At 59.0% G+C, this 18,997-nt stretch overlaps 2 protein-coding genes and 1 non-coding gene across 5 annotated transcripts; 1 reads left to right on the forward strand and 2 right to left on the reverse strand.

Moving 5' to 3' along the window:
* Positions 1–980: 980 nt before the first annotated feature.
* On the reverse strand, positions 981–8,755 carry PLK3 (polo like kinase 3). Of its 2 annotated transcripts, none has more exons than XM_062004084.1 (15): positions 8,515–8,755; positions 7,641–7,748; positions 7,446–7,562; positions 6,866–6,995; positions 6,691–6,778; positions 6,040–6,135; positions 5,226–5,421; positions 4,756–4,885; positions 4,267–4,376; positions 4,073–4,187; positions 3,884–3,967; positions 3,527–3,689; positions 3,295–3,424; positions 2,954–3,064; positions 981–2,020 (listed from the first exon to the last, which is right to left on the reverse strand). In XM_062004084.1, the coding sequence occupies exons 1-15, from the start codon at positions 8,662–8,664 to the stop codon at positions 1,826–1,828; spliced, it is 1,923 nt and encodes a 640-aa protein (XP_061860068.1). In that variant the 5' UTR covers positions 8,665–8,755; the 3' UTR covers positions 981–1,825. The 2 variants fall into 2 exon arrangements, with proteins under 2 accessions (XP_061860068.1, XP_061860067.1); XM_062004083.1 differs by having other exon boundaries at positions 4,073–4,199.
* A 3,285-nt stretch (positions 8,756–12,040) lies between these two features.
* On the forward strand, positions 12,041–14,779 carry LOC133626280 (SLIT and NTRK-like protein 6). Of its 2 annotated transcripts, none has more exons than XM_062004086.1 (2): positions 12,041–12,196; positions 12,815–14,779. In XM_062004086.1, exon 2 carries the CDS (start codon positions 12,913–12,915, stop codon positions 14,023–14,025), a length of 1,113 nt encoding a protein of 370 aa, XP_061860070.1. In that variant the 5' UTR covers positions 12,041–12,196; positions 12,815–12,912; the 3' UTR covers positions 14,026–14,779. The 2 variants fall into 2 exon arrangements, with proteins under 2 accessions (XP_061860070.1, XP_061860069.1); XM_062004085.1 differs by lacking the exon at positions 12,041–12,196 and adding an exon at positions 12,528–12,578.
* Positions 14,780–18,608: 3,829 nt separating this feature from the next.
* On the reverse strand, positions 18,609–18,738 carry LOC133626327 (small nucleolar RNA SNORA35). Its single transcript, XR_009819415.1, has one exon. It is a non-coding gene; the product is annotated as a small nucleolar RNA SNORA35 (small nucleolar RNA).
* Between the last annotated feature and the right edge of the window lie 259 nt (positions 18,739–18,997).

Below are 18,997 nucleotides of genomic sequence, written 5' to 3' on the forward strand. Positions count from 1 at the left end.
ATGAGGAAGAAGGGATCGAAAAAGTTCACAATGTCCTTCACTATTCGGAGCAAGTGAGTAGTGCTGTCCCTGCGGGGAGGGAGCTGAGGCAGGAGAGAACAGGCATCAATGGCTATGAGGTGCCCCACGGGTGCCCACGTCCCAAGAGGAGGGTCCCACGTGCTGGCAGGGTACCCACAGCCCCGTGATGTGCATGCTGGTTGCTCCCCATGTCCCTGTACGGTGGCAGCAGCCAGTGACAGCCCACAGAATCCCAGGATCAGAGAGTTCTCTCAAGTTACAAGAGACACAGAAGGACTATCCAGTCCAACCCCTTGTTCCATGCAGGACTACCTGCAGAAGTGACTACGCTGAACCTCTTCCCTGTTCTCTCCCTCACTATGGGCCTGTACTTGTTGTTTTCTTGCCCCATTAATGTCTGCATTTACATCCAACCTGACAGGGACATACTCAAGACACATCATCCTGAGGACCTGAAGCAGCAGCCCGTTCCAGCAGAGAGCATTGCTTCGGAACGCTCCAGAAGGATCCTCGGTATATAAGGTTGTTTTCTGTATTCCTTTGCTGTTGTTATGGCTTTTGGTTGTCTCATCATGTTGTTCTATTAAATTGTCCTGATCTCAACCTGCAAAGTTCTGCCTTTTCTTCTGGATTCTCCTAGTCTGGTTGCTGCCAGCTGGGTTTAAACCACCACACCACAGTTCTTGAGAGTGTGGCCTCTGAGCCACCCTGTCCTCTGGGCCAGCTCTGGGACTCGCTAGCCCAGGTGCACAGGACCTGGCTGCCTTGCAGGGCCTTGCATCTTGCATTTCCTCACTCGCATCTTGCCTCCCTGACTTGGTCCACCAGCAACAGCCAGGGTGAAGGGCAGGGAGAGTCATGCCTGGTAGGCAGGACAGTCTTGGATCAAGGATGATGGGGAAGCTGAAGCCCTTTTGTGACCCCAGCTCCAAGCTAGGGAGACACAAGTTTGCCCTTACACAAATAAGTTTTTATTGAGGTGACTCAGGGACAGGGCAGCTGCACATGGATAGATCTACAGGAAAATAAATAATTCCATATAAATAAGACATATAAATAGTCCCACATGGCAGAGACTGCCTTGAAACAGGAAACCTCCCTGGGTCCCAACAAGCTGAGGGCTTCCCCAAGCAAGTCCTCAGATCCCATCCCCTCCCTTTATCAAACCTCAACTTGTACCAGACAATTCACAATTTGGGAGCAAATGGCATAGTTGGGCCCAGCACAGCCCCCACCTTAGTGTAGCAGTTGTGGAATGGCACACACCAGACTACACAGCTCCTGGCAGGGCAGGCAGCACCCTTCACCCCTGTCCACTCTGGGGAAGTTTCCCTTGCCCCACAGCAGCCAAGTCTTGAAATCAAAGCTATGCTGGTCACCTCCAGGCCATGCAGAGGCTCTGTGCATCACCTTGGGGAGGACAATCCAAGGTCCCATTGCAGGCAGCTGCCAGCCAGGGCAGGCTGGAGCACCAGGCCATGTACAAGGCACAGCTGGCCCCAAACTTGGCTGCAGGGCACTCACCCACCACCTCCCACTCCACCAAGACCAGTCCACTCCACCAAGACCAGCATAACCAGAGCAGGAGCTGCCAGCAGGAAGATAGCAATTGCCCAGAGCCAGAGAGCAGCAGGGATATCCAGATCTGCTGCTGTAACCCCATCCACAGCTCAGTCCAAAGTCTAACTGAGCACCAGCATACAAGATGCCCAGATGGGCAATCAGCACCACAACGTGCCTCCCATCCCATGGGAGGGGCACAGGGAAGTCTCTACATCCAGAGAGGGGTCCTCGAGGTTCCACACTAGGCCTCAGTTCTTTCTTGGAGGAGCTTGAGGATGTATCTGAGGCGGTGGTGGAGCTCAGGAGAGCAGCCCAGCTCCTGGATACTGCACAGCTTGTAGGTGTAGGAGTTGCGCTCCCGGTTGATGTAGGTGACAAGGCAGGAGTGGTCAGGCTTGCTAATGATCACCTTAGTGTGGTCATTGTAGAAGTTCACCTAAGAGACAGGTTTGGCTTCATTTAACCCACACTTCCCACAGCAATTTAGCAGGCAAGATGGAGCCACACTTCCTGCCTCAGCTCATTCCTCCTCTCCAACCTGCCCAGGAGCATCACCTGCTCCATGCCCCAAAGCAGGGCAGGTGGAAGAGGCTGGCCAAAGCATCGCAGCCCCACAGGCTGGGCAAGCTGTCAACAGCAGCTCCAAGCACTGGAGCAGTATCTGGCACCTCCAGTTGTTTTCACAGCTTGCATTTGGATTGTGGCAGACAAGATCTAACACACTTGTATCCGAAATAGTGTAGCCAGTGGGACCAGAGAAGAGATTATCCCCCTGTACTCTGCACTGGTCAGGCTATACCTCAAAAACTGTGTTCAGTTTTGGGCCCCTCACTGCAAGGACACTGAGGTGCTGGAGTGTGTCCAAGAGATGGGCAGTGAAGCTGGAGGAGGGTCTGCAGTACAAGTCTGATGAGAAGCAGCTGAGGGAGCTGGGGGTGTTTCGCCTGGAGGAGGCTGAGGGGAGACATGATCACCCTCTATAGCTACCTGGCAGCAGGTTGTAGTGAGGCAGGGGTCAGTCTCTTCTCCCCAGTAAGGAATGACAAGAGGAAATGGCCTCAGGTTGTGCTAGGGGAGGTTTAGATTGGAGATCAGGAAGAACTTTACTTAGAGGGTTGTTAAGCACTGTCCCGGGCTTCCCAGGGAGGTGGTGGAGTCCCCATCCCTGGAGATATTGCAAAGCCATGTAGCTGAGGTGCTGAGGGACATGGGTTAGTGATGGGCTTGGCAGTGTGAGGCAAGTGCTTAGACTTCATAATCTTAAAGGTCTTTTACAGCCAAAATGATTCTACAATCCTGTGATAACACAGGACAGGAGTCCCCAGCTGGCCTCCTGCCCACAGGCATCTCCATTGTGCCCCCCACGTACCTGGAGGGTGCCGTTGCTGAAGAGCATGAGCAAGGCTTGGTCAGTCTTCACCCACTGCAGGAGGAGCAGGGCTGGCTGCCCAAAGTCATCAATGCTGGGCAGGTCACCTCCCTTGGAGAGAAGCATTTGCATAAGCCATTGGCCCCTGCCACCAGTACATACATAGCCAAACCTGGGCACAGCCCCAGTGGTGTCCCCACTCCCAGGCCACAACTCTGCGTGTCCATCTGGCCACAGCCTATGAGCCAGGAGTCTCACAACCCCAAAGCAGTATGGTCAAGTCATGATCCAACAGCCAACCTACCCCTGATCCCAGCCCATTCCAAGGCCCAAGCACTCACCTTCAGGAGATGCTGCTCCATGTAGGATGCAAAATAGTGCAAGACACTCATCTGTCCCTGCAACTGCTCGGGGATGGCGGCCACAGAGAACACAAGGTGTTTGCTGTTGGTTGGGCTGTAATGTACCGTCCTGGGAGGAAGCAGACCATGAGCTTTGGGGCTCCCCAGGACAGCCTCCCCCTTGCCCCTTCCCAGCTGAGGGGCTTCCCCAGAAACATAAGCCACCTCTTACCTGTGGTTGGGGGAAAGCGCCATGTGTGTGCCGTTGTTGAAGAGGACCCCGATGCTGCGGTTGGAGAGCTGGTAGCCAAAGCCATATTTGTTGGAGTAATCCACCCACTTACTCACCCAGACAAAGTGCTCATGGCGGGCCAGGGAAGCTGGGTTTTTCTCCACTGGTGGAAAAGAGAAGGGAGTGAGCAGTGCAGTCAAGCAGCCCCTTCCCACCTCACTTCCCTAGGGAGATCAGACCCTACACAGCAGGCTCTGACAGCATTTAAGGTTCCTCAAATAGCAGCCATGCCTTCATCCCAGAGGGAAGGGGATGCACAGCAACATGTCCCATCCCAGAGCAGTCTGACTGGTTTACCTGGGGGCATGGAGGAGAGGCAGGTCCGCAGGAGCCGGACAGCTGACTCGATGATGGCAGAGGCGGTGATGCAGTCTTCAAAGGCTGCAGAGAGAAGATGACAGGCTGAGTCAGCCAGCCCCGCTATCAGCCACGGCACGACAGGAAGCTCAGGGCAGGCTTGGGGTGGCCTGAGCAGGTATTGCTCACCCTCACAGCTGCTGGCCATCGTGCCCCGGATGGAGGGAGACGCAGACTTGTGAAATGTCTCTTCCATCACTGTCTCCACAGGGCTGGAGCTGGCGCTGCGGCACAACACCGGGGCCTGCAGAGGGACCTGGCTTTATCACCATCCTGCCCACTGCCCAGAGGAGGGGCAGGCATGGGCTTGGGGATGTTCTCACCTCATTCCCTTCCATGGTTTTATAGCTCATCTGCCTGCAGATTGAGGTCTTCATCAGCCCAGTGACAAGCTTGGAGATGTCATCCTTGTCCTCCAAAGAACCCTTCTTGACTGAAGCGACAGCAAGCAATGAGCACGCGGCGGGGGAGGGGGGGACGGGACATCTGGGCCACCCCTCCCAGTAGCTCAGCTCTCCCTTATCTGCTCCCATGATGATGAGGATAGCATCAGACAGTTGCCTCCCACTTTCACTTCCCAATTCTCATGCAAACAGGGCTTCCAGGAGGAACTGCCCTTGTGGGTTGCAGCACAGCATCTGCTCTCCAGTCACACACCCATGCCAGGCCACCAGTGCCAGAAGGGCAGGGGCAAGCCCAGGCTGAGCTAGCCTGGACAAGGGGGGGTCCATGAAGACTCATCAGGAGATGGAACTCGCGTGTCCCTGGAGGAAGGGTCACCCAGAGGCTCCAGAGCAAGTGCACAGACTCACCTCCCTTGGGTTTCTTCTTCCCAAAAAGTGTCTTGGTGACTTTAGCAAACAGACTCTTGGCTGGGTTGGGAGGACTCAGCTCTGGAGCCATCACACAGCTGCTGGGAGGGAGCTTTTCAGGTGTGTAGCCCTGCAGAGAGGTCAAGGCAGAGGTTTGGTTTAGTTTTCACAGCCCACGTGCTCCAGGAAGAGCAGCTGCCCTAGACTGACTGCAGTCATTCACAGCCCTCCTGACAGTCAGCTTGCATTTCCATCAAGCCTCAACTCCACAAGGAAACAGCCCGTGCTTATAGGGACAAGGCAGCAAGAGCACACTGGATCCCTCGGTTCCCCTGGCTGGAATTCTGGCAGGACAGCAGCTGCTTCCTTCGAAGGACTGAGACTTGGGCTCCAAGGACAGTACCCCTGCACAACCCAAAAAGCTTCATCCCACCCAGAGCAGGGTCACAGTCAGACTCCCACCCACTCACCTTGAAGAACTCGTGGTCCAAGATCTCCTCAAGGGTGAGGCGGTCCTGAGGGTTGCGTCTGAGGATGCCAGCAATGAGGTGTTTGGCGGGCAGGGAGAGGAAGGCAGGGAGAGTATACTCCACCTGCTTGATACACCTATAGGTCTCCTTGAGGTCAGAGGTCTCAAAGGGAGGGTTCCCACACAGCAGGGTGTACCTGGGAGGGGACACGCGTGCCACTGTCACATCATCCCTGCCAGGCTTGTGACTCAGCAGCACTTAAAGCAAGGAAGTTATTGGCATGTGGCCGGCCACACCTGTCCAGGAGCACCACTTCACATCCGGCCACGCTTCCTCCTAGCAACTGTTTATAGAGCAACAAGCAAGGGGCTTTGGGGAAGAGGTGAGGGCTGGCAGGCAGAGGCCATCCTCTGCCACCACTGCTCCCACCCCTGTGTGGCCGCCAGAGTGGAAAGCTGAGCAGGAAGCCAACAGGTAGCAACTGGGAGAGGGGCTAGAGGAGATCCCAACATACACAGCCGAGCCACCCAGCTCTCCCATTGTTTATGGGCTCACAGAGCGGTTGAGTCTGCAGCTTCCACTGGGGCAGCCCCGCCAAGTGACATCCCAGGATGGCTGGAAGCATGCACTCCAAAGCAGAGCTTGGTAGGATCCAGTCACCCCCTCCCCCTGCCCCCTAGCAGCCACTGCTAAGTCAGGAAGCAGAGAACAAGAGGACTTCCTCATGGGGCTGCTCCAGAGCCCAGCTCTCCCCTGCTCTGCATTGGCAGGGCTGCCCCAGCCCCCTCCCCAGCCACCAGCACAGGAGACTTACATGACACAGCCCAGAGACCACACATCTGATTCTGGTCCGTGGCCTTGCCTCAGCAGCACCTCTGGGGCCAGGTAGTTGGGGGTCCCACATATTGTCCTGTAAGACAGAGCACTAGGTCACTGCATGCTCTGCTTCCCTTTCAGACAACCTCCCTGCCTCCAAGTGCTGGGATTTATCTTGCAGCTTGTCCTCCCCACTCCATTTTACTCTTTGTGGCCCAAAGCCCCCTCCCCCCCCTCTATCTACAAGGAGCTCCATACAGACTCCCTCCTCTCCAGCTCTCAGGGACCAGGAGCAGCTGCTCCTGGGGAGCCATTGCGAAGAGCTTGTCCTAGAGCTGGGGAGCAACAGAGCCTTTGTGTCCAGGCTGCACAGCCGGCAGGGCAGCCGGGCAAGCACAATAGCCACAGTCAGCACATTGTTCTCCCCAACGGCTGCGAAATGGCTCCTGAAGCAGCCACAAAGCCCCAAGCTCCCAGCCCCCTTGTCTTGCCTGCAGCTGGGGCAAGAATCGCTCCTCCACCCCAGGAACTGGCCCCAAACACTTCACCTCCCCAGGCCAGGAGGGGCCACTCATCCCTCCACTCTCCTGGGAAACCACAGGAGGAAGAGTGAAACCTCAGAGGGCTCTGAAATAAACCTCAAACTTACTTTTTCTTCTGGTCAGAGATATCCTGGCAAGCAGCCAGCCCAAAGTCCCCCACTTTCAGCTCCATGTTCTCATTGATGAAGAAGTTGCCTGCAAGTCAGGAGCGATGCATCACCACAAGTCCCTCGGGAGCAGCTCGGTCCCCACGCAGCACCCTGCCCCAACCACAGCACCCACCAAGCTTGAGGTCTCTGTGCAGGATGCCCTTGAGGTGAAGGTATTTCAAGCCTGAGATGATCTGTTTGAGGTAATAGCGCACTTCAGGCTCCAGCAGAGTGTGGCGGGCCTTCCAGATGTGGGCCAGAGACTGCAGAGAGAGAGAAGGCAGCTTGGTGATGATGGCAGGCAGAGAGAACAGGCAGCCCTGCTGACTAGGCAACAGGTAGCCAGGATCAAAGCCAGTTCTTCCAGAAGTTGCGCATCCACAAATAATCCTTCCACAACCATGACCTCAGATTCCACACACGAGGCTGAGGTTGATCAGTAGAGCCAGGGGAACCACTGGATTTATTACGGTGGCCCAACCAGGAGCTGCCAACACAAGGGGAGTCCCTAGAAGGGCAGGCAAGCAGCCGGTGCTGTTCCCAGTGCCAGGATAAACCACACAGCTTACGGCTGAGCTCAGAGGGCAGGCCAGAGCAGCAAGGCAGCCCAGGAGAAGGGGAATGCTAACAAAGCACGTCAGATAAGGCCTGCTCCAACCAGTTACAGCTCTGTTTAGGAGATCCTTTGACAAGAAGGCCACACCTGCACTCACCTTCCTACTGCAGTGCTCCAGGAAGATGTAGATGCTTTCTGTGTCCTCAAAGTAGTGGGAGAACTTGACAATATGCTTGTGGTGCAAGTCCCGATGCAGCTCGATCTCATTGGTGATCTGAAAGGGAGCAGCAGCCGCAGGTGAGCACCAGGCACCAGCTGCACCCCACCAGCCCAGCATCCCTCCAGCACCCACCTTCTCCCGCTGGTGGGGTTTAGCCACTCGGCTGTGAGGAATGACCTTCACGGCATAGGTCTTGTTGCTGGAGAGGTCTGTCATTTCATAGCATCGTGCAAACCCACCCTGTAAGGGAAGAGGTGGTTATGGATGGGCGAGAGACAGCTCTTCTCCCCTGCCTGCTTATCAGCCTCCTCCTCCATTTCGTCGCAGCACAGCCCAGCGAGCGTCACACGCTCCCTCCCGTTGTGTCGCCCACTAAGATCTGAACTATGATGCTCTCAACCAGGGATTTTCTTTACATAGTTCCTGTAAAGCCTCCAGGGCGTTTTTCCTCCCACCGTGGCCGGATTGCATCTTTCCACATGACAGATCAACGTGGAAAGTCCTGCACAAGGCAGGGAGCACGGGGAGCAGAGGTCACCGAAAGGCAGCCCCACGGAGACAGGTTTTTCCTGCCATGATGTCAGTCAGCCTCCAATCTGCACACTCAGCTGCCGAGCCGGCCCAGGCCGGGCTGGGAACCGGCACCCGCCTCCCACACACGCCGCTGGCGGCGGGAGGAAAGTTGCGTGTGGCGGAGCGGTGCGAGCCGTGCTCCTGGGAACCGGGGCACCCGCCGGCCCACGCACAACCCGCCGGGCGCCCCGAAACCGATGCGTCTCCGATAGCCGGCGAGGCAGGCGGCCAGCCCGGGTGATTCACGGCTTCCAGCGCTGCTGCGGGCCCGCCGGGAGAGGCGGGGAGGGCGGGGGCGGCGTGCGGCAGCCGAGGGGCCGCATCCAGCCGCGGGCCACCCCGGGAAGGCGAGAGGAGGGGGGCGATCAGCTCCCAGCCCCGCTCAAGCCGGCGCACACCCCGGCTGGCGTCTCCCCCCACAATTTCCCGGTACCTTTCCCAGGAGGCGGCCCTTGCAGTAGGAGCGGCCGGAGACCGGGTCGGTGATGATGCGGGTGGTCTCGGGCGGGCGAGGCGTGGGCGCCGGGGCGGGCGCGGGCTGCGCGGGGAGGCAGGCGGGTGGGAAGAGGCCGGCGGGCTCCATGGCGGGCGCGGGAGGAGGATGATGAAGAGAAGAAAGGCTGTTCGGGGCCGCCCGGGGCCGATCCGCCGAGCGCCGGCCCCGCGCACGTGGCCCCCGCGCCGCGCGCCGCCGCTGGCGCCGCGGGAATCCCGCCGCCTTTATCCGCGGCCGCGCTGACGTCACCCGCCGAGCCCCGCCCCCGGGCGGCCCTTAAAGCGACCGCAGCACGGAACAGCAGCGCGCGGGGCGCCCCTCTGCCGGTCGCGAGCCGCAGGGAGCCCAGCCGAGGGTCTGCTGCCTCCATCGCACAGAGCCCGCTCGGACACACAGCCCGGCGCTGGGCTTGCCCCGAAGGTGCGTGTTCCTCCTACACACCGAAACGCCCAGAGGCGGGCAGGGACCCCCCACAGACACACCGAGACCACGCACACACTCCTGCGCAGCTCCCTTCCCTCTCTCCCGGGACGCGCAGAGCTCCCTCTCCGAGCGCACCCGTAGCTCTCCTGGAGCGGCAGCACTGTGAGAGGCCCTGAAACGCAGATCCTGCTGCCCTTCCCCTGCTGCACGCAGCGTGACTGTGCGCACATTCCGTGCCTCAGTTTCCCCACTTTGCATTCCACCTCTGCTTCCCCTGGGCAGCTCGGAGCTCTGGTCACTGATGCTTAGGCTCCTCCTAAATATGTTGAAGCTTTTTCACGAGTACTCCCAGCCAAACAGCCCTGCGCTTCACAGCACATCCCCCGTGGGGGGAATTAACCCCCCTTTTCTTTCTGCAGGAAAGTTGAGCAAACCCTCCTGCAGGGAGGAAGGAAACGAGCCGGATCCGCCTGGTTTTTTTCAGGTTTACAGCTTTTGAAGAGGAAAATATGTGCAAACACGCCCCATGAGGAGGCGGGGAGGCTTCTGGCCCTTGAGGGAATGCTGCGTGTTTGCGCCGGGGCTCCGCGGGGTGCGGGAGGCATCACGGGGCAGCGCTGGTTTTCCGATGGAGGCCCCGGCTCGAAGCTGCCGGGAGCTCCCCGGGCAGAGCTGAGTCAGCGTCTGGAGGCAACGCGGGGGTGGAGGCACTCAGGGGTGCGGGGAGGTCCCGGGGACCTGCCGGGGGCGGGGCGGGACACAGGACGGCCGACAATGGGGTTTGCTCTCGGATGCCCCGAAGAGGCACAGCTAGGGCTGAGAGCAAGCAGCTCTGCTCCCGCTTCCCGCTGGCTCTGGGCTTGGAGGCACAGCCAGACCACATCTGCACCTCCTTTCCAAGAGGGCTGGAGCCCGGGAGCAGCTCCCCCGCCACCTGCAGCTCGGGTCCAGGGTGATGCAGAGCATCGATGCGGAGCATCGCAGCCGGGGGTTTCCCGTCGCCGGGCTGGGGCGGCCGGAGGAAACGAGGTTGAACAGCAACGATCTGCCCGGCTTGGGGAAAGGGACCCTCTGGGGTGAGCCCCGGCTGCCTGCAGCTATTTAGATGGACCTACAGGAAAAGAGAGGCAGGCTTTTTGGGGAGGTGTCCAGCAAAACCAGGACAGGCACCCGATATAAGTTACATCAAGGGAAATTCCATTCAGATCTTAGGAAACTTTCGGTTTGTTGATGGGGTTTTTTTCCCCTGTGAGCATGGTAAAATATTCGAGGAGCCCAGAGAGGCTGTGGGATCTCAGTCCTCCACGATACTCAAACCTGGCCTGGTCTTCCCCAGGGTCTTCCCACCCTCACAGTATTTGGAATCATAGAATGGAATCACAGAATGGTAGGGGTTGAAAGGGACCTTTAGAAATCATCTAGACCAACCCCCCTGCAGAAGCAGGGTCACCTAGATCAGGTCACACAGGAACATGTCCAGGTGGGTCTTGAAGACCTTCAAGGAAGGAGCCTCCACAACCCCTCTGGGCAGCCTGTGCCAGGGCTCCCTCACCTGAACAGGGAAAGAGTTTCTTCTTATATTGAAGTGGAACTTTTTGTGTTCCAGCTTCATCCCATCACCCCTTGTCCCTGTTGCTGGCTACTATAGAAAAAAGGGATGTCCCAACCTCCTGACACCCACCCTTTAGATATTTGTAAATGTCAATAAGATCTCGCCTCAGTCTCCTCCAGACTAAACAGCCCCAGGTCCCACAGCCTTTCCTCGTATGAAAGATGTTCCAGTCCCCTGATCGTCTTGGTGGCCCTGTGCTGGGCTCTCTGCAGAATCCAACCCTCCCCAGGTGTGTGTGCTGGCTGGGGATGTGCAGAAGGGAAGTTGCAGGTCTGGGCAAGGCTGTCTGGAGGGAGAGATAAAAGGACAAGGATCCCTTTGGATTAAGGAAGCACTTGGATGTGGGGTGGTATGTAAACTGCCGGGGCTGGAAGGTACCCTCTGAGAGGCAGGAACTGGACCTGGGAGACTCAGGGAGCCCTCTGAAATTTCCTGCACTGAGACTTATGGCTCAGCTGCTGCCCCAGAGTGGGGTGGCTTTAACCCAAGCAGGGGGTCAGCAAGCTCTGGCCCTTGGGTGCCAGCTTGGGGCTGCGTGATGGTGTCCAGGGCACCCCAGGAGACAACTCTTATCCCCCCAGGCCAGTGCACTTCCAACACCTCCCTTCCCATGATGGGCCCTTTCCTGCGTCCCAACCCTGGCCCTTTTTCCCTTCCTACTCCATCCTCTCCCATCCCTGCTCTCCATCAGAAATCCCTGACACAGGGCTTGTTGCTGCTATGAGCTGCCAGCACCCCAAACCCGCTGCTCAGGAGACAATGCCCACAGCAGGATGGGGCAGGTCCCACTGTCAAAACCTCCTTTGTAGACAATAGGTTGTGCAAAGGGGAGCTGCTGCTCTCCCACTGTGGGCTGGAGTGTCCCTGAGCAGCATGACATGAGAGCAGCACCCGAGGTGTCAGTGAGAGGAGAAATCAAGGGAAGAAATCCTGGTGCCTTCTCAAAGGCATCTCTCAGGACAGCACAGGCAGCCCAAGGAAGCCTGAAACAGCCCAGCACTTTAATTACTGTGTTGCTGAGCTGCCAGGCCTCTGAGGCACCCCAGGTACACATCACGTAGAGAGGTCCCAGCACTCTGCCTCCCAAGCCGGGCTGAAGAGCAGCTGCCAGAGCTTTCCCCGTGCCATCACCCCCCAGGGCCCCAGCACTGAACACACACTCAGGCTGGGGCCCATCTCACCCACCTCCCACCAGCACCAAAGCACAGCACTGCGGGTACCTCACTGTGTGCCCCGGTTTACCCGGTTCCTGCTGCAGTGGGCGCACATGTGCTCTGAGGGTGTGGAAACAGCTCCCATCTCCAGCACTGCTGCTTCTGTGGGCTGTAGTGCTCCTGTCTGACTCTGCTCCTCCTTCCTAGCCTGGGATGTGTGTGGGATGGAAGGAAGCTGTATGGGGTCCAGTGATGGAGGAGCTGGCCCTTTTGTTCCTGATCCTACAAGCATGCCCACTCAGCATCCTCTCCCCAGTGGGGCTGGGAGCAGCACCGCGCATGGAGGCGGGGACCGCCTGGGCAGAGTCCTTTCCTCATGCCAGGAAGGAGCAGAGCACAGCCTGGCCCATCTCCAGGGGCTGATGCTGGAGTATGGAGGGGGCTGGAGGGGTATATGACTTGTGGGGGGACAAAGCAGGTGCATGCTGGGGGGAGCTGGGAAGGGATATTGCTGCTGAGAGGTGAAGGACGAGGAGAGGATGCAAGGCTGGAGGGGACATGGTTTTTTGGGGAGATCACGCAGAGGAGGGTGGATTGAAGTGGGGGGACTGGGAAAAAGCGTGTTTTGGGGGGTGACACAGCGTGGCCGGAGGGCTCGCGGCTGACGGGGCACAGCAGGGAGCACGTCCCGCGGGAGGGGTGCAGCGGGCGCGGGGCGGGTCGCGGCCGGGGCCGGGGCCGGGGCGGCGGCGGCGGGGCGGAGCCGGCGGGGAGCGCGGAGCGGCCCCGGAGGATGGGGCGTGCGGACGGAGGTGAGGCCGGGCGCGGCAGCTCGGGGGCGGAGGGGGGAGCTTGGGGGGTGCAGAGCGCGGCCCCGGGGGTCGCTCGGTGCCCGCGGGCACTCGGCGAGACCGTCGGGTGTGAGACAGCCCGCGGCGGGTCCGAGGGGGCGGCGGGGCGCGGGTGCGTTCCCTGAGCCGGGATGGAGCGTAGGGAGGGCGAGAGTTGTTCACGCGGGGGTGTCACCGTCCCCTCTGCTCTCCCGCAGGCGCTGGGCTGGGGACCGTGCCCCTCTGGGGCTGCCTTCTGCTCTCTGCCGGCCTTGCCATCGACCCAGCGCTGCAAAGCTGCAACTGCACTGAGCCCATGGACTTCCAGGCCTTCCGTGAGGCTCCGCTCCCCGAGAGCTGCTGCCTCAACTTCACCAGCTCCAACATCACCCACCTGGACTGGGGCACACTGGTAGGGGTGCGGGGGCTGCGGGAGCTCTACCTCTCACACTGCAGCATCACGGATATCAGCAATGCACAGGGAGCCCCCCCTGCCTTGGAGATCTTGCACTTGAGTCACAACCTGCTGGAAAGTCTTCCTGGAAGCTTTCTAGAAGATGCTCCTAATTTGAGGGTCCTTTACCTGGACAGCAACCAGCTCCAGGAGCTGCCCAAGTCCTTCCTGAAAGCATCGACCCAAGTCCAGGAGGTCTACCTGGGCTTCAATGCCCTGACCATCCTTCCCGCCAGCCTCCTGAAGCCATCTCTGCTGCAGCTCCAGCTCTCCAACAACAGTTGGGACTGCAGCTGCTCTTTGCTTAGCAACCTGGAGGGTTGGCCCAGCGTGGCTGCTGAGGTTATCTGCCACACACCGGAGCGATACCGCGGCGTGGACCTCCAGAGCATCCCCCGGGATGAGCTGTGCCACTCGCACAGCCTCACTGCCCTCTTCATCTGCCTGCCCCCTCTCCTCATCCTCGCCAGCATCACTTGGTGCTTCTGCAGGCAGAAGAGAAAGACCAACTACAGCCTTCAGAGCAGGTCCCAGAGCCACCCTGCCGTGGCGGAGAGGGGCAACGTGCCAGCGCCTGCGGAGCCCCACCACTATGTCCCCTACGAGCTGCCTGCCATCCCTTCTGATACCGAGAAGAAAGTGCTGATGGGGAGCCAGGTCCTGCTCCAGCCCTCCACGGACCTGCTGGAGAGTGGCAGGGACCTCTATGAGGAGGTGGAGATCCAAGTGGGATCCCCCAGCAGTTCGCAGTTGCCAACCCATGACGGGCAGCAGGACACCCTGGCACTGAGGGCAGAGGAGCCGGGTGGCAGCGAGCCAGAGGTGGACACCGTCAGCGTGAGCCAAGTCCTGAAGGACTCTGCTGACCGGGAGAAGATCTACATGAGTCAATCAACCAACTATTACAACTTGGTTCCTGGCATCGAGCTGGAGGACTCTGACAACCTGGAGTATGAGAACATTGACCTGCACTGATGGCAGGACTCTGGCTGTGCCTGGGACACACCACAAAGGTGGCAGGGACCAGGCAGTAGCAAAAGCTGTCCGAGCAGGAGGGGCACAAGCTGTCCTGCCATGGCTTACAGTGCCTGTTTGCAAAGCTACACCCCCAAAGTCCCATCCCTTCCCTTGAGCTGCCACCTGCACCCCTCGCTTGCCACATGCTGCAGGAGGTGGAAGGGTGCTGCAGGCACTGGGGACTCTGCCGCATGCTGGTGGTGTTGGGGGATATCTGGGCTGGCAGTGCCCAAGGAAGGACATGGAGAGGAGGTGAGGGCTGATTTTGGGCTCTAGGTGACAACACTGTGTGTGCCAGACCCATCAGCCAGACCCACCACCCTTCCATTCTCCCTGGCATCTGGCACAGACCTGCTGCTCCCCAGCCCACACAGAACAGGGTCTGGGGATGTGAAACGGGGCTGGAGCTGCCTGTGTGATATGTGGAGTGTGCCATGTGCACATGATGTGCTCTGGACTTGGAGGGGGAGCTTGGGGTGCCCCTGCCTGCTGCCTGCCCTACATCCTGCCATGTCCTACAGGCTTGAAACAGCTGGTGCACAAGTGTGTGTGCAAACGTGTGTGCAGGGGCTCTGGGGGTGGGTGTGAGTGGGTGTGTGAGGTGCACAGGCACACAGGAAGGCACTGGAGGGGCCCCTGGCAGCCTTCCCTGCCCCATGTGCTGCCAGGCCTTGTAGGAATCAGCTCTCAGGAAGAAATAAATCATTTTACTCCTGGCAGTGTGGCTCCAACCCTGCGTGTGTGTGGTTTGGGGTGGTGAGGAGTCGACTGATGTGATGTTGGGGAGTACTGGGATGGGGGAGGTTCTCTCCTACCCCAGCTCCCCTCCCATGCCCTTGGTGATGCCCCGCCATCAGTCTCACCAGCAGCCCCGAGGCCGCTGTGCCAGCCTGGCAGAGCAGAGCTGGGCACTAGCTGGGGGCGAGCACAGCCTCTGCCCTGCACCATGGTTTACAGCCCAGCCAGGAAAGCTGTCAACCTGCTGTAAACACTGCCCTGGGAGATGGTTCCCAGGCTGGAAGCCCCAGCAGCCGCCCCGCTGTGGGCCTAGAGCGGGCGCTGTGCCTGGGCAGGAAGGGAGGGAGCCGGGCAGGGCAGGACGCGGGGCTCCGGCGGCGAAGGAAGCGCCGCTTCCTGCTCCAGCAGCCCAGTCCCAGCAGCACTCAGCCCGGTCCCAGCAGCGCTCAGCCCAGCCCCAGCCCCAGCCCCACTCAGCCCGGTCCCAGCAGCACTCAGCCCAGCCCCAGCCCCAGCCCCACTCAGCCCGGTCCCAGCAGCACTCAGCCCAGCCCCAGCCCCAGCCGCGCTCGGTCCGGGTCCCAGCGTTGGTCAAGGACAAGGATGGGATGATCTCCCTGCATGCCTGTCACTCACAGACTTTTCCCACTGGTTTATGTCCTGCTGGAATTTGTCCCTTCCCGCCCTCTCCCAGGCCCTGGGAACGTGGCCCAGTGCCAGCCTTTAATATCCCTCCTTCACCCCCTGCCAGGGCACCCCGGCGTGACCCAGCTCATGCCATCCTCAGGTTCTCCCTGGGAACACGGAGCTGCCAGAATCCTGAGGCAGGACAGGCAGGGCCCCAGCAGCCATCCCCAGGGGCTGCAGCTCTGCTGGCAGCAAGGACCTGGACAGCAACCAGCATTATTTTTCACCCATGCTCCAGAAATATCCCCCAGCCCTCCGTGGGTGCTGGCTCTGCCCGTGCAGCTTGGGATGTCATTCCCATGGCTGCCAGGAGCAATGCCATCCTCCATCCTTTCCCTTCCCTCTCATGGAGCCTTAATTCAGCTTCTGTGACTACAAAGGGAAACAACCCAAACCATTCCCTGTGTCCCTGGCTCTGGCACCTGCAATCTCTGGTTGCAGGAAGGTGTGGTGGGCCCGGAGTTCCCTGCCTCTGACAGCCCCCAGTCCATCACAGGGAGGGCTTGGCTGCACAGACCTTGGCTGCAGGGTGCACAAGTGCTTCTCCAGCATGGACCATGTGGTGGAAGCAGGTGGGGAGCTGAGCCCTGGGGGCAATGGCTTGAGAGTTGGGGGTCACACGTGTCCCCATCACCAGGTGGGGTGCACTGGGGGCTGGGGATCCTTGTAATTATCCCTGCTCCAAACTGCCCCACATTGCATAGACGTTCACCCCCAAAAAGCCCCACACCCCCCTGCTCAGAGCTCACCTCCAGAGGCTGTAGTTTCGCCTGGAGAGCCTTGCATTCCCACTGAGACAGCCAAGGGCTGTGGCACTGAGACCAACAAGCTGATAGACAGGAACCTGCAGGTGGGTCCTGCGCTGGGCTGACATGGGGTGAGGGTGCTGCAATTGGGGCACAGAGACATCCCTGCCCCGACAGTGGGACCTGTGTCCTTCCTGCCAGCCCCCAGCCCTGCTCCTGGCCACACAGGCTCTTGTCCAAAACAGATTCCCACACAAGGATGCAGGGCTGCACCTTGGCCCACCAGCCCTGTCTCTCCGTGTGTCTGCTCCCCATGGCAGGATCAGCAGCCTCCACAAGCAGCCTGGCGTCACTGCTCAGTGTCTCACCTCTGAGAAAGGACACATCCCCCTGGCCAGCTGCCACTGCTCCATTCCCACGTCACACCTTCAGTGTGGCTCCAGTGGGCAGGAGCTGCCACTGCCATTCCCACGGGCTTTTATTTCAGAGGAGTAACTTTATAAGCAGCGTGTGTTGATGATAATCCTGCTCATCAGGGGCTGCTCTTACAGCTCCTGCTCTGACACCAGGCTGCCACTTGCTCTGTAGGCCTCAGATTCTCCATCTGGACAAAGGAAACACCCCAAATCCTGTTTGCATTCTGTGGAGGGTGACGGGAGAGAACCCCCTCAGAGGAAGCGGCCATGACGCATCCCTTCCCTCCCAAGGGCCATTTATCACCGCAGCCCCACCCCTCTGGAAAGCAGGAGCTGCTGCAGAGCAGGGAAAGTTTACCCCAGATCACTATGGAGATGGAATGTGCTTGTGTCAACGTCCTGCCCAGCCCGGGTGCTTCTGCCAGCCATGCCAGAAGCCACCTGTACCCAGCTGGGCATGGCTGTCGGCAGACTCAAACTGCGAGGCAGCACCAACACTGCTCACCATGGCACAACTGCCCTGCTGCAGCCATCCAGGTAACAGGAACTGATTTCTGAGTCTCTGCATCTGCAGCACAGACAGACCCTCAGCTCCCTCCCAGGGAGGCTGGATGAACCTACACTGCCCAAGGCACCCAAGCCCACTGGCACCTTCTGCTGCCACACACAGGAGCTGGGCCAGGGCACTAGAGACAAAAATTAGCAAAACCACCCTGCACAGGTCTTTGTGGGGCAGTGACATCTTCATAGAACCTGAGAATCATGGGGGTTGGAAGGGATCTCTAGAGCTCATCCAGCCCAAGCCCCTTCTACAGCAGGTTCCTCTCCATCAGGTCACACAGGAACATGTCCAGGTGGGTTTGGAAACCTCCCGAGAAGGAGCCTCCACACCCTCCCTGGGCAGCCTGGGCCAGGGCTCCCTCACCTCAACAGCAAAGGAGTTTTCCCTTGTGTTTTTGTGTTCCAGCTCATGTCCATAATCCCCAGACCTGTCACTGGGCACCACAGAAAAAAAAGTGCCACTCCACTCCCTAACATCGACCTTTTCAACACTTGTGTTAACGAGTTCCCCCCTCAGTCTTCTTCACAATGGACAGCCCCAGGTCCTGCAGCCTTTCCTCATAAGATGCTCCTGTCCCTTCACTGACCTCTCTCCAGCAGTTCTCTCTTGAGCAGGGGAGCCCAGAACTAGACATAGGACTCCAGGTGAGGCCTCACTAGGGCAGAGCAGAGGGGAGGGAGAACCTCCCTCAACCTGCTGCACCCCAGGATGCCATTGGCCTTGGCCACAAGGGCACACTGCTGGCTCATGTTTAGTCTGCTACCAACCAGGACTCCCAGGTCCTTCTCCACAGAGTTGAAGTACCACACATGGGTCTCATCACAGCTCTGCTTGGGGCAAAATGATCATATATTGCTGCCTTCAGAGCTAATCATTGTGAAGCTGGGGCTGAGGGTAGCCTGGCTAGCACCAGAGTGCTCCTACAGATAAATGGGGTGTCAGTGAGAATTCAGAAGAGGTAGCTGCCTGCACCCCTCCTCACTGAAGGTGGCACTCACTGGAACAGGCTCAGAGAGACACCAAATCTGGCCAAGGACAAGCAACATCTGGACAACAGTCTCAGTCATGTAGTTTAGCTTTAGGTGGTGCTGAGAGGAGTAGGGAGTTGGACTCGATGATCCCTACAGGTCTCACCCAACACTGGTTCCAAGTGCACAGTGTCCCCACTCAGCAGGCACGAGATCTACCAGTCTGGCCTGGTGTCGCAGCCATGGGACCAGCCCTCTGCTGAGCTCCCAGCTTCACCCCAATGTCTGCACAAAGCATGTGGCACCTGGCTGCAGAGCTGTCACAGCAGCATCAGGAGCCCCAAGGAACATCACCTCTTGCCCCAAAACCTCCAGTTCACCTCAGCTTTTCAACCTCCTCACAAGTGAGGGGAAGGAAGCCAAAGCTTGTACCCCGCCTTCGAAAGGGACAGACCATGGCAAAAGCCTGGCCCTTCTGCTAGAAGGAATTGATCTTGCACTGGTATGAGACCAAGGAGGTCAGGGCAGGACCAGCTGGTCATTGAGCAGTGCAGCCCAGCTCAGGCAAGACACCCTGGCTGTGCCACCCAGCAGGAAGCACCAAGCGATGAGAAAAGGGGTCCCTGGCCTCAACAGGAGGATTCCAGCATGAGCAGGCAGGAGACGAGACACAAGGCACCAGCTGCACAGGCAAAAGGTTGAGGAACAAGTTTTCAGCCACTTATCACAAGTGCAGAGCTCAAGATTAAACAGAGTGCTGCAGCTGCAGACTGTTCCCTGGACAGCCTTCTCCTGAGACAGCAGTGGCCCCTT

This window comes from Colius striatus, chromosome 10 (genome assembly GCF_028858725.1).
Source record: "Colius striatus isolate bColStr4 chromosome 10, bColStr4.1.hap1, whole genome shotgun sequence".
Taxonomy (NCBI): Eukaryota; Metazoa; Chordata; class Aves; order Coliiformes; family Coliidae; genus Colius; species Colius striatus.